The 15,386-nt window shown below is 36.7% G+C and overlaps 1 protein-coding gene across 1 annotated transcript in view; it reads right to left on the bottom strand.

Annotated features, from left to right (window-relative positions):
- The window catches only part of LOC127174341 (CDP-diacylglycerol--glycerol-3-phosphate 3-phosphatidyltransferase, mitochondrial), a 28,013-nt gene that overhangs the window by 4,500 nt on the left and 8,127 nt on the right, over window positions 1-15,386 (bottom strand). Inside the window, exons 7-10 of the mRNA XM_051124741.1 lie at window positions 10,730-11,145; window positions 8,221-8,296; window positions 4,088-4,236; window positions 3,309-3,473 (exon numbers count right to left, since the gene is read on the bottom strand). Coding sequence (XP_050980698.1) covers window positions 3,354-3,473; window positions 4,088-4,236; window positions 8,221-8,296; window positions 10,730-11,145 — 761 coding nt within the window. The 3' untranslated portion in view covers window positions 3,309-3,353. The remainder of the gene's footprint in view (window positions 1-3,308; window positions 3,474-4,087; window positions 4,237-8,220; window positions 8,297-10,729; window positions 11,146-15,386) is intronic.

Below are 15,386 nucleotides of genomic sequence, written 5' to 3'. Positions count from 1 at the left end.
TGTAAAATTTTACACTAAAGGAGAAGTCCACTTCCAAAACAAAGATACACATATAATGTACTCACCCCCTTGTCATCCAACATGTTTATGTCTTTCTTTCTTCAATCGTAAAGAAATTATGTTTTCCAAGGAAAACATTTCTGCATTTTTCTCCATATAATGGTCTGATATGGTGCCCCGATTTTGAACTTCCAAAAGGCAGTTTAAATGAGGCTTCAAACAATCCCAAATGCGGTTGTAAACAATCCCAGATGGAAAAGAACGGTCTTATCTAGCAAAACGATCGGTTATTTAATTTCTTTACGACTGAAGAAAGAAAGACATGAACATCGTGGATGACAAGGGGGTGAGTACATTATTTGCAAATTGTTGTTCTGGAAGTGGACTTCTCCTTTAACATTGATATCCATCATTAGTTAATATGAGCTAACAATAATTCCATAATGATAATGAAATATCAGAAATGAAATATTGTTATTATGTTAATTAGGGCTGTCGCAATATACTGGTATTGGCGATATTTGAAAATGAAAACTTGTGAGATTCGTTTTTCGACACCAGACGAAAAGGCATTCAGCTGTGGCTGTAGCTAAATAAAATGCAGAAAGAAATGTTTGGTTTGATTACATGTGATGAGAATGGTTTATCTGTGTTCTTTAAGCCATCTCAGTTATTTTCATATAGATAATGCATATTTATTAGGGCTGTCAGTTTAACGCATTAATTAATTAGTTATGAAAAAAAAAAATGTGATTAAAATATTTTAACGCGGTTAACATTTACATACACTTGACTGTTGACAAATATGATGCAGGGCAACAACTCTGTTAATGCAGTTATGTACTAAAATTCAAGATATTGGTCCAAAAAAATGCCCTTATATGTGTATTTATACATATTTATATATACATCACATATCACACTGGCAGCAAGAGCAATATGACATGAGTGCTGATTTTGTCCCGATCTATCACGTGCTTAAATTTTTTTACAACAGTTCAGCGGAATATTATTTTTAAACACAATATTATATGTATTTGCTCAATTTTGCAGAGAACATATTACCTTTAAAGCCATAGCTGCACTGTTGCACATCTCAGAACAACACACTGGTGTTTAGCTTCTGAATGAATTCATGTTTTGAACGAATCGTGTGAATCAATGATTCAAAGGCCCATTCATAAAGAGGGCCTCAAATATTTATATTGCAATGCAACTCCCGACATCTGAGCTGCTGAAGATGCAGTGGATTACGTTTGCTTGTGAATAGAATACGCCTCCCGATCGACATATATCCGTCTACGTTTGCACAAATCATTCGTGATCCAGCTTCACTTACAGCAAAAGTGAGTATAAGGGGATTATGAATCTTTGCAATTGCCTTTCCTAATAACATGCTAGTTAGCAAGTTTAGCGGCTAAACGTAGCTAAAGTAAACAGGCTCGTCACTCCACAGAGAGAAGAGAGGGGCGGGGCGAGCAGAGCTCATTAACATTTAAAGCAGCCTCGACCAGAATGAGGTGATTTTTGAAGAGCTGATTTTGGCAAGGGTGTTGTTTTACACTACCATTGAGAATTTTTAACCAAAGTATATTATAGACTTTTCATTAAGACCCTAAAGAATCATACCAACTTGTGGAAAATGGGCATCCGATGACCCCTTTAAGAATTAGTTCACAGAATCAAGTTATTTCAAACACTTGATCAATGCTATAACGCAAGTTTGGAGTAAAAATATGTACTTGTCTTATTTTGACACTGTGCTTTTTTCTTATTTTAAAACGGTTAGCATTTTAGTCTCTTCTGTTTGTAATTGTTCCTTTTGTATACAATGGTGTGATTCATTGGTCAAAAAATAATAAATAAATAAATAAAGATTAATTTGACTAATTATTATTTTTTAAATTAATTATACATTTAATTTTTTTTTTTAATTAATGTAATCATGTAGTGAAAATCTGATATTGTGACAGCCCTAGTTTTCACCCACAGGTCTAGTTAAACATTACAGGGTTAGATGTTGCTTAAAAAAAAAAAAAAAACACACACACACACACACACACACACACACAGATGAATTGTTCACAATAAGATCTACAGTTGCACTCAAAATTCAACCCCCCAAAGACTGCAGAACAAATACATTTTTTTCTGAAGATCCAGCATTTTATAAAAATTGTGTGCTGTACCAGAAAACCTTTGAGGGTGTTGAACAAAACAGCACAATATCATAAAATGTTTGATCAGAACAACTGCATGAAGGACATCATGAATTCTCTGAAGCGTTAGGCCATTTTGTGTGTGGTCTACTTATGTGTGGTTCAGGGTTGGTCGTAGAATGTCCTTGAGTGGCCTGTTCAGTCTTCATATTTAATTCTTATTAAAAATATTCGGCTGAATTTGATGAAAGCAGTGGCAACGTGAAAACCAAAGAATATCAATGATCTTTAAGCTTTTACAAGTAGGGAATGGGCAAAGATTGCAGTAGAGAGGTGACAGAAGCTTGCAAGAACTTAAAGGCAGCATTTGCACCATATTTGACTTTTGGTGGTTGAACAATTTTGAACATGAAAGTTCAGAGCCAGTTTGATTTTTTTCATTATGCATCGTCGTTTTCAGAATCACTCAAATGTGTTAATAAATTTTCTCCAACAGTTTACCGATGCCTTTGTTGAATTGTTTTCATAAAATTTTGTTCTCTGCAGCAAAACATCTTGCAGGTCAAAGGGGGTTGAATACTTTTGACTGCCACTGTATAACATGCATTTAGAAGATAAATAAGTTCAACTTTCATTTCATGTCAACGAATGCAACCTAAACAGAGTCTAAATAGTTGTTAAGTTTTGGTTAACACTGTTCAATAGTGCTCTCAGCCTAGATGACGTTAGTAGAAATGGAAGTAAACAGGAAGTGCAAGTTATTACATCTGATGAAAGATCAGGATGAATATGTTTTCTTTGGAATAACAGCCACCAATAAATCATTCACAATAAGACCAGGGTCAAGTATTAAGACGGTAAATAAGGTTCATGTTGATTTTAAGGTGGTCAAGATGGTTTTTGGAACAAGGTCGGTGATCGACCAGCTAATAGCCAGCTTGGTTCAGCTAATACCCAGCTTGGACCAGATAATAGCCAGTTTGGCCTGGCTAATAAGCGGCTTCTGTATTCCAAAATGCAGATACCATCTTAAGATGGATTTTCCAGGAGGAATTGCTCATGTCTGAAACTACCACTAACACTATAATAAGTCTGATCTTCTGTACGCCTAGGTTTAAAACGTGCTTCAAAGGTACATCAGCAACCGACCTGTCACAGACAGTGAGATATCCATCACCTCAGGCCTGGTGAACTTTAGAAGAAGTTCTTGATGAGTGGAGTAACCAGTTTCACCCACAGCTTTACATGGCGGTCTGGCTGATTAAATGTGGAGTTTGACACTTGCGTCGAGCTCTGGTACAACACCTCTTGCTCCTAGACAACACAGAAAACAAGATTTCACTTGCACAATCACTTTAAAATCTCTCTATCTCAAGTGTTATGTCATCTCAGTGCTTTTCTCGTAAAGATTACTAAAGAACTGATTTAAGCTGATCTTTTATCACCTGATAAGTGAAGATTACAGGAATCTTACATTTCACCAACTATAAAAGCTGATGACATTCAAATTAACTAGACTTTATTGTAGCCTCTGTTCCCAGAACAGCCAGTAAAGATTAATGCTTACAGCATGTCCTTTATGTGTAATGCGGTCTGAGATATGAAAGATAACCTCCATTGCTTTCAAGCATAAAAAAGTTGTTGCGTTACGGACAACCTGCTAATACTGAATTATTCCATAAATCAAAATACAGTGCCCATTAAAGACTCACTGATAACATAACTTGGTCTACAATCATTATCTTGTTGTGACTGCAATAAAACAAATGACTTGATTCAATGTGTCGAGCGCAGCTCTGTTTCCTGTAAGCCCTTACAAAACGACCAGCCATTTATATCATAGTTAGCACTAACAGCCATTAAAATGCAAGATTTATGGGTTACATGGTGGGGTACTTTAGGAAACAGTCATGCAGAGGAAGTCCAACCTGTTGCAGTTGCATCTGGAGTTCTTCATTCTCTGTTACTATAGCAATCTGCGCCTCCAGATCCCTGTGCACGGAGCGGTAGCCAAAATTTGGGGAGCCAATGAGAGTGAGGCAGGGGCGGTCACTTCCTTCCACGTAGTACCAAAGACCTGTGAAAATGCGGACAAAAGTAAGCTAAAATGTAGTTTTTCAGAGCAGAAATGCTTTGCATAATCTTTCATTTGTTTACTATGATTCAAACCGCTCTAAAAATAATCTGGGTGCCTTCACATTCACAAATATGCAGATGTGGCAGATGCTTCAAAGTCAGTATCTGTTTTTCCTGGTCACGTGAGTTTAACAGGTGTGGCATCTATACAAGAAAAAATGTGTTTCATATACACAGTCAACAAAGCATGACTACACACTAGAAGTAAAAAATAAAAACAAAGTGTCAATCAAATTATGTACTGTACACAAGCCAAACATATGTTTATTAATAGGCTGCAGGAATTACTTGCCACTTCAAACACATAACCACCCTGGCCTGAGGTAGTGTTCTTGATGAAAGCTGAATATCAGGTAACACAACTGCCGGGAATACCCCAAAATTAATTCCTGAGGACTTCCTTATGCACACAAATCCAGCAGTTAGTGTTTATACATGATTATAAATGCCTTTATGCTTAATTGGATTAAATTTAATTCCGTTTCAAACCAAATCAGGCAAACACTAGATAATATTTTATAAAACTGTTATTGTGAACTTTCCATTCACCAAAAAAAAATCCTGGTCATGGTTTCCAAAAAAATATTCAATATGAAATATTTTGTTAGAATAAATCCTGAAGGATCATGTGACACTGAAGACTGTTTTTAATTCAATCAAATAAATGCAGCCTTGTTGAGCATACAGTAAAAGCCTTTTTTTTTTTTTTCAAAAGCATTCTTTTGGCAGGAAATGCAAGTGGTCCGATCTAGTTTTGCTTTGCACATATTTACTCGCGATGGACATTTTTCAGCATCCTGGCCTTTGACATTTGTTGAACCAATATGACTGACAGGTAAAGCAACCAATCACGTTTAATTTTGTGCTGCGTCATTTTGTAAGTGTAAGTTTAAACCCTCAATCTGAGTTTACTCGTTTTGATGTCCACATATTCAAAAAATTACAGTGGCTATAGCTTTTCTATAATAAAGAAACGGCCAAATATTTTTTAAAAAAAGTCAATATTAAACAGATTAGATCGCACAGTAAAGTGTAAAAACAATCATCAGTCATTTGTTATAATGCGTAACGCATATTAGCTCTATTATTTACACATTATATATTTTAACAGTTTTTGTTTAATAAGAACGTATGATTACTTGCTTTGATACTTTATTTGAACTAATTATTATTGCCTCATTGCCATATATGAAGTAATTTTAAAGGCTATTGTTTACTTAGGTCTATTTTTATTACTACAAAAAATTAATTATCTGATTACTTGATTAATCGACAGAATAATCGACAGATTACTCGATTACCAAAATAATCATTAGTGACAGCCCTAGTCCCCACAATAAACTCTTGGACATATTTTAAAGATTATATGGTGCAAACTTTAAATATTCCACATACTTTTGAAAATCAAGCATTTAGTTAATCCTGATAAGCCCTCATTGTCACAGCTGTAAACACAATGGCTTTCTTCTTTCATAAGGGATTTTGCCATCACGGCATCTTTGTTTTCAAGCATAACATCAAAGAACACAACACACACTTCTCCCTGGAATCCTGTATAATTCAACCAATGACAACTCCTGAAGTGTTTCCAATTCTGCATGCGATATGCATCAGACATTCAGCCAGTGACCCACAGGCATGATGTCTGAGGCTGACACCAAGCAATAGCACGCTAGTTTTAAAAGCATAAGTTCCCACCCTTCCTGCAAATCACTCTCCAAAGCCACACCTCCTCCAAAACACATGAAAGTGCACAGGCTGACCCGAGGCTAACCAGCGACACAATGAGAGACAGCGTTGGTGGAGCACTGAATGCAGAATACCTCATGTCTCATTCAGTGGTAAGAAAACATTACAGTACAATGCGCATATTATTACAATAATTACAGCTTCTATTCTCGCTTAGTCTGCAATAGCTTAATGGAATGCGCTGATTATGTTTGTGCAAACAGAGTGCATGGATGTATGCAAATACATATACTGAATGGCCTGTAGGCCGAGGAATATGATGGACTAACATTTTATGCTTTCCATAGACAATATAAATACATATAAACGCACTTACAGGATTAGTTCACGGAATTAAAATTTCTTTATAATTTTCTCACCCCCATGTCATCCAAGATGTTCATGTCTTTCTTTCTTCAGTTTAAAAGAAATTAAGGTTTTGAGGAAAACATTCCAGGACTTTTCTCCATATAGCGGACTTCAATGGAAGCCAACAGGTTGAAGGTTCAAAGTGCAATTTCATTGCAGCTTCAAAGGGCTCTACATGATCCCAGCCGAGGAATAAGGGTCTTACCTAGTGAAACAAACTGTCATTTTCTAAAAAAATGTACTAAAAAATGTATATACTTTTCTTAACCACAATAGCTCATCTTGGACTAGCACTAGCTAGTAATTTTGGAAAGGTCGTGTGTGATGTTGGTGGAAGTACCAACCCAGAAAGCAATCGTGCAAAGTCAGAGATTGAGTTTTTCGCCCTACCCTACCTTTTTGAACAGGAGTACACAGATGAGGAACTAACCATGCATGACCTTTCAAACATGATTGCAGAGCTAGCGGTTAAAAGTATATACATTTTTATTATTTTACAGATCACTAGATAAGACACTTATTCCTCAGCTGGGATCATGTAGAGCCTTTTGAAGCTGCACTGAAACTGCAATTTGGACCTTCAACCTGTTGACCACCATTGAAAAAATCCTGGAATGTTTTCCTCAAAAACCTTCATTGCTTTTCGACTGAAGAAAGAAACACAACATCTTGGATGACACTTGATGAGTATAAGGAAATTTTAATTCAGGAGTGAGCTAATCCTATAACTTAGTGATTGGACTGGTGACTTTGACCAGCATAACAAAAATGTTTTTGAGCCTGATACTTAAGAAATGTTATGTTATATATGTGTTGATATGTCTGCTTGTGTATTATACACTGGTAACCTTTTTTTACATATGAAGTTCCTAACAAAATAATGAAGTTCTTTGAGCTGTGAACTCAAACATTCATCTCAACGGTTATGGCATGTGGCTCCACTTGAAGTAAACAACCTGCTTGCTGCCAGTTTGGAATGGCTGGCAATGGAAAAACATGCTTTTCGGTGACAGAAAGGTATAGTTACATCATGGTACACAGTGGAAAAGGCTTAACCGAGTCCACCTCGCTGTTTCTTTCCTGAGGTGGCATGCAGGCCTCGTGTAGGTTGAAGGCCAGCGTCAGAACAGCAGCTAATGTTCATTGATTCTCTTTCTAGCTCAGCTGCGGGGACCTCTGCACCCTGTCTGTTACCACTTCAGCTTCGCTGTTTACAAGAAATGACGGCATGACAAGGCTTTATCTAATAAGCCAGACTTCTCAACAGGAGCCTGAAATTGAATTCCACTGACGCTGCTCAGGTTTGTCAAGCCGCTATTTTTCTCCAGACGTCACTATTTTATTCTGTCCCTTCAGGTCATGTTTTTTTTAAAAGTGATACTCAGTTATTGCCATATGAAGAACCACATCAAATTTATAATGAATTCATGCATATTTAAAGCCAACTAAAAATCGCTCACGGTTACAAACAACGACAGCAGGTTGAGAAATAACACTGTGGCGATCAAGTTGCTTTTGGCTCTGGGGCGCATTTGATTTGTCTTAAATAACATACTGAAACAGTAAAGCTAAAATAGCTTAACATTCAACAACAGCCAGAAAACGTGGCCAAAGCATACCTCTGGTTTACAGAGAAAACATCAAATGTGTCTGGCAGCCTCTGTGTCCTGAAACTGTCCAGGAAGAGCTCTGAGGCTATTCAATCAGAGGTGCTGGGAAACCTGCTCTGCGCATTAAATTATGAGCTTTCCTGTTACACCCAATTTTTGGGAATTGGGCTGATCCACTTCAGTGCTTTAAAAAAACAGTGAAGAAGATAAACACCTACCCTTAGCATGAAACGTCCAATCAGGGCGATGGTACTCGTGCAAGTGGACACGACTCTGCTGACCCAGTTGACATACCTAAAACAAACAGGATGCAGAGTGTTTCAGTTTACGAAAAACCAACAATATTTTTTTTTTGAAAAGAAAACAATCAAGGTTATAAAGTAGTTGAAAAGCAGCGCTCAATCCCTGCCAACTTATAGCTGGAAGCACCTTCCCACAGAACAAGCAACAACAGTGTTAATTTCGTTAAAGAAAACAATGAAGAAAAATATTCGTTGACGACTTTATTTTCCAGCCGAGATGTCACTGACGTGATTAAATACCTGGGGTTGCCAGATCCTCCAATCAGCGCTACTCTCTTAAAGAGGTCATCGGATGCCCATTTTCCACAAGTTGATATGAGTCTTTAGGGTATTCATGAAAAGTCTATAACATGCTTTGGTTAAACATTTCTCAACAGTAGTGTAAATAACACCTTTTTTACCTTGCCAAAACCAGCTCTGCAAAAATCATCCTGTTCTGGTCAAGGTTGCTTTAAATGCAAATGAGCTCTGCTCGCTCCACCCCTCTTTGTGGAGTGACGAGCCTGTTTACTTTAGCCACAGTTTAGCTGCTAAACATGCTAACTAGCATATTATTAGTAAAGGCGATCGCAAAGATTCATAAAAACACCCTTATACTCACTTCTGCTGTAAGTGAAGCTGGATCATGAATGATTTGCGCGAACATAGGTGGATATATGTAGATCGGCAGGCGCATTCTATTCATAAACAAACGTAATCCACTCTGTCTTTAGTGGCTCAGATGTCGGGAGTAAATGACGACCACTATATTCATTATTACATCCAGCAACACAACACCTCAATCACTCAATCGGAGATATTCTTGTCTAATTTACATCCCTGCTCCTGCATCGAAACAATGAAGGTCGGACTGTTACAGCTGATTTAGGCAGGTCCGAAGTAAGACGCTCATGTCAATCAACTATCGTGGGAGCAGCCTCTGTCGGTGTGACACCACACTGACAGGCATCTAAGAATGGCTCGATTTGAAAAATGGGATATTGTTTTTACAGATTAATTAAAAACCACTGCATGGATTTTTATCATTATAGGTTAGATGTGTACATACACTGCCAACACACATTAATGTTCAAACAACATGTAAAAGTGAACTCTGCATTTGATGACCCCTTTAAAAGAACATTTTCTACCCTGTTTTTTTACTTTATCTTCACAACCTGGCAACCAATCACACACACACTGTTCACACAACGTAAAAGGCGCTGATGAGGTGTAAACATAGACAAATATGTAGGTTGGAGTTTACTGATCTACACGGAGACACTCTATAATGTCTCAAATAAAAGTCACTGTTCCTTCACATGGTTTTCACTGTTTGCTATGGCTAAATCAGCCATCAAACCTTCACAGTGACTAACTGTAATAAATCCAAACATGGATCTGGACTACATTATTCGTAATTGAGGTTGCTAAATAAACACACTTACGCAACCTCTGTGCCGTAATGCATACTTTATTGTTGTTCCTGTTGTTTTAATATAATGACATAAATATAATTTGGAAATATAATTAGCTTTGAGTTTTACCAGTTTTCATAATGCAAAGAGATTGTTTGTGATAATAAATCAGGAAACTAGATGAGGTAAAATAAACCATGTGTATGCTTATAGGTGAAAGTGACTCTGAAGACTTGAGTAACAGGAATAAACTACATTTTAAATGATAATGAACTAAAAACTGTTTTAAATAGCAATATATCATTATATTGTTTTTACTGTATTTTTAAATCAAATAAACGCAGCTTTCAAAAACATTGTAAACCCAAATTGTAAGCTTTTAAGTTTACTGTATATCACAATAAAATGTAGTTATCTTAATTTGATCATCTAGAATTAAATACTTTTTTGGACAAATAAAAAGATAATTCATTAAAGAAAATGAGAGGTTTGGCATGGATACAAAAACAGCAGAGAAAATCATTGTTAAAGCTGTCCAAACGCAGTTCTTAGCAATGCATATTACTAATCAAAAATTAAGTTTTGACATATTTACTGTAGGAAATTTACAAAATATCTTCATGAAAATATGGAACATGATCTTTGCTTCATATCCTAATGATGTTTGGCATAAAAGAAAAATCTATAATTTTGACCCATACGTATGTACGTATTTTTGGCTATTTCTACAAATATACCCATGCTACTTATGGTTTTGTGGTCCAGGATCACATATGCAACAGCAAGTTCACAAATGTGCTGAATTATATGTTAATGCGCCAATTTGTAATGGTACCTGGCAACCGTAAAAACCTATAGTTACATCTTGTCCACACTAGACGTGGGTGGCATGACTTGACTAAATAGCACCTTTTATAAATAACAGAGCTGTCTACAATGAAGTGTTCATCTCTGTCAACACAGGTATATACACATCATACTGCCCAGCCCTGTGCTAGACTGTAAAAAAAAAAAAAAAAAATGCACACCTTATTGTAGAACTGTTGGGCGAGGTGAACGTAGGCCTCAGGAATTGCTCCTGCTACTCCTTTGGCTCCAAAAAAGCCATTAACCTCAGGGGAGGCCATCAGGATTCGGTAGTCTGCTGCTGCACCCAGCACCAGCTGCATGTAGGTGCGCGTCAGGTTGAAGTAACCCGATGTAAGGTAGACGACCGAGTCTCCACCTGCCTCTGTGAGCAGTCGTTTGGTTACTTGTTCATCCAGGTGAATACCCAGAGGCTTCATCTGCACGAGTGGGAATATCCAGGTGTCATTTGGCACCGTTTCGTCCGAGTCTGGGACCTCAGAGCATTCCTCCTCTAGCACGCTCTGCCGGACACGAGCTGTGTTCACCACCTCCATGATCCGTCTCTGTGCCGTTGCGGAAAAATCTGCTCTGTTACCTGTTAGACCACAAGACAGACCACATGACAGACCACATATGAGAACACTCAACTCTGTTGAAATGCTTAAATACTGGATACATTTAGGCTGTTTTTATTTTTTAATTAAATTTTAATCTTGTCCTTTATTGTCAACGATATTGCATGTTGATATAGTTGATATAGTTACCATTTACTGTTCTTATTGTCATCTTGTCATTGTCTCATTTTGGTCTTGGTAAAAAGCTCGTCAACGAACATTTTTCATCAGTCTTCGCTGACGAAATTAACACCATCAAAAACTAGGTTTTGGACAATCAAACAAAATGTGAAAAAAAAAAAAAAAAAAAAAAAAAACGCATTGATTATAACAATATTTTCATTACTAATGACAAATACAGATAAAAATATATTGATAAAGTTTAATTTGACTATTTTGTGTGACATTTGTGTGTACTGCAGTACATATTTTATGCTTGTTATGTTACTATTCAAATGTTTGGGGTGGGTAAGATATTAATGTTTTTTGGGGAAAAAAAGTCACCAAGGCTACATTAATTTGATCAAAAATACAGTAAAAACAACTACTAAAACTACCGTTTTAGCATTTTCCTATTTTAATATATTTTAAAATTAATTTTTAGCCTCATTACTCCAGTCCTCAGCATCACATGATTCTTCAGAAATCATTCTAATGTCAAGTTAGTGCTCAGGAAACTTTTTATTATTATTAATGTTGCAAACAGTGTAATATTTTTGTGGAAACTTTTTAGAACTTTCTGTTTGATGACCAGAAAGTTCAAAAGAACAGCCTTCATTTGAAATATATTTTTGTGACATACATATAAATATCATTGTCACTTCTGATTTTATGTGTCCTTTCTGAATAAGAGTATTAATTTCTTTCTTTTGAAAAAAACTGACTCCAAACATTTGAACAAGAGCGTAAATACCCTTGTGTCAGCTTATCAACAAACTATTGTAAAACCAATGAGCCTCCACACTGTAAAAAAATAAAAAACACAATTTGAGTCATCTTAAAATAATTTGTTACCCTGCTGCCTTAAAATTTTAATTCAGTCAACTAAAATAAGTTTAGTCAACTTGAAATGTTAAGTTGGACTAAGTAACAACTTAGATATTTGTGTTTGCTAAACTTAACAGATGGGTAAGTAACCCAGCTGCCTTAAATTTTTAAGTTGATTCAACTCAAATATCTAAGTTGTCACTTAGTATAATTTAATATTTCAAGTTGAATGCACTTTTTTTTTTAGTTGACTGAACTTAAAATTTTAAGGCAGCCAGGTTACAAATTATTTTAAGTTGACTCAACAAATTGTTTTTTACAGTGCATGTGCTTTATATGAGAAGCTTCTGCCTATGCAGACCATTCAACATAAGTGACTAAAGAGGTTCTACTTCAGTTAGCATATATGCATAACTCAATAGGTTTTGAAAAGGTGCACTGAAACATCAGTGTCAAATCAAGTTAAAATACCTGACAGTAAAGGTAAACTCAAGAAACTTATCTCAACAGGGTGTTAACATATGAACAGGTATGCACGTGAAATGACACGCAATCTGTTCCCTCCAGTCCAATCCATTCAATCAGGTATTTGCTCATGCGAGATCCTGCAAATGCATGATCAAAACCTCAGAGACACGGGTCAATAACTGCTGACCGTCTGGAAAGGCGCTCTGTCAAACCCTGGCGCCTCTGCTAGACATAATGTGCCACGGTGAGTCATAGCAAGAGAGATAATCTGTAAATAATGAATTAGCTTCAGGGCAGAACGCTGCATGTTGGAAATGTATGGCAGAAGCCTGCTGCTCCATGGTGTCTGTTCTTATTTGGTTAACGCAGAAAATGCGCGGCAAGGCCACTCTGAATGTTCTGTTTGTTAAATGCAGAGAACAAGAAAAAGCGAAAGCCTCCGCAAATATGCGTGGATGGCGGAGAACAAATAAACGGCTCTTTGAAGCGGGATACAGGGGCTTTCCCCACAGACGCATAGCCAGCCACCCCAAGCCTCCAGGCCTCAGAGGTCCAAACACATCCAGTTAACAGGGCCACGAAGTTCAGTGGCTCTTACCGACAGACTGTGGGATCCAGTTACTGGAGATACAGGGGCAGGACCGAACTGCCGACTCAGCGGATAAGCTTCTCAATGGACCAGCGCTCTAGTAACTCTTACTGGAAGATGAGGCTTTTGTGCCGTATAAACGCTGTCGCGATTAGTTGCATATGGAAATGTCACCCTGATTCGAGCGCACGTGCTTTTTAGTCCTCCTTTTACCATCATACATCACAATTCTCGCTGTTGGCTATCAGTCCATCGTTTCCCGTTGACCTCATTGTCTTGACAGACTGTATCGAGGTCCAAATAGCCTCTTTCCCGAACCTATCATCCTCCTGCATCTCTCCTTTCCTACCCTCCCAGCACAGATCACTTACCACCAGCAAGGTGACATCATTGCACTATTTCTGGGATCTGTGACAAACTGTGGGCCCGCTCCACCACGATTATGTCATCGAACGGCGCTGGGTTACGGATATGGACCAAAGCTGAATGAGCATAATCACTCATTCACTCGCTTCGCGCTCCTCGCTGAGCCTGGGGACCGTAAGACACACCGAGTCATGGCTGAAGCTCAGCATCACACAGACCTGAGGCTAGCAAGCAGGATCTGAGCTTCCTGTTACTCAGTGTGTTACCACAATGCTGGCGTTACAAGGAAATGAGTGACTTACCATCATAACCTCTGATTCATGTATGTCAGAGTGGGCGGAAACCACAGTGTCACTCATGTTCTCTTATCAGGTATACTTTCATGACCAAAAAAATGCTGATGGAGTTGTTTGATCACTTGCACTTAGTCTAGCTGCACCTTAACAGGGATGCTCTTAATAAATAATATATATTCGTTCTACACAGTCCATTTTAACCAAGCAATACACGTAATGGTGTAGCACTGCGCCTTGCGTGCTTAAATTAAGCCGCTGACCTTATTTTCAGCACATGTATATGCAAACAAGCAGCATTCTTAAGAAAATTAGGTAGACAGTAAACGGAACTTGAATATTTCCTCATTTATTACAAAAAACAGTGACACTTTAGTATAGGGACCAATTCACACTGTTAACTAGTTGCTATATTTATACATGTATATTTATACATATACATGTACATACATATACATACACACACATATATATATATATATATATATATATATATATATATATATATATATATATATATATATATATATATATATATATATATATATATATACACACACACACACACACACACACACACACATATATACATATACATATATATAAAATATATTTTTTTTTTTTGCAAATCTCCAGTTAACAGGGCCAGGACCTTTTTTTGTAATAAATATAGAATATTCGTACTGAAAAGATGACTATCTGTCAAATTTGAATATGAACAGGACGTTTTAACGTTTACAGTTTTTTTGTATTAAATTAAAGAATAGTCACCTGATATAAATTTGCATTTACAGGTTAAAATTACATATAATAGTAGCAGGGTGATATTGCTGTATATTGGCATGGCTGTGATTTGTGCCAATATACACTCCTACTGCACGGATACGAGTGTAATATTGTGATTATACAACAGTTTGACGGCACGATTGTGTAAACACATAAGAAACAACAACAATCTTCAATAAACATATTTTGTGCAAACTAGACTTACAATGTGGCAACAATAAGGCTTTATAATGGCTTTTAATGTAAATATCAGCAACAGCCCGATATAAAAAAAATTATGCCGATATGTCTTGCCCATAAGAGTATTAACTCACATGTGCTCAGATTGTGCTAATACACAAATAATATCTAGACTGTGCATTTCTGATTAAATAAAGCAGTAATTTATGTCATAAAACCATGAGTATGTTTTGATTTAAAGGTCAGAAGATACAGAAAAAAAACAAAACAAACATGACACTTGTAAAATAAACAATTCTATATATACTAATTTATTCATTAATGTGCAATATATATATATATAAAATTAAAAATAATTTGCTTATAATTTCTGCACAGGACAGACTTGGTGCTGTTTCCAAACCAAAGGGAAATATATTGTTATCGGCATTGGCTATCGGCCAAAATCCAGTATCATGCATGATGCAGCGCATCCCTAATTTTTTTTCTTTCTTTCTCATGTTATAGTAGTTTTCTCAGATTATGCAGTCAGCTGTATCCTCCACAATCTATC

This window comes from Labeo rohita, chromosome 12 (genome assembly GCF_022985175.1).
Source record: "Labeo rohita strain BAU-BD-2019 chromosome 12, IGBB_LRoh.1.0, whole genome shotgun sequence".
In the NCBI taxonomy this organism is placed as follows: Eukaryota; Metazoa; Chordata; class Actinopteri; order Cypriniformes; family Cyprinidae; genus Labeo; species Labeo rohita.
This window is presented reverse-complemented; position numbering and strand designations above follow the sequence as displayed.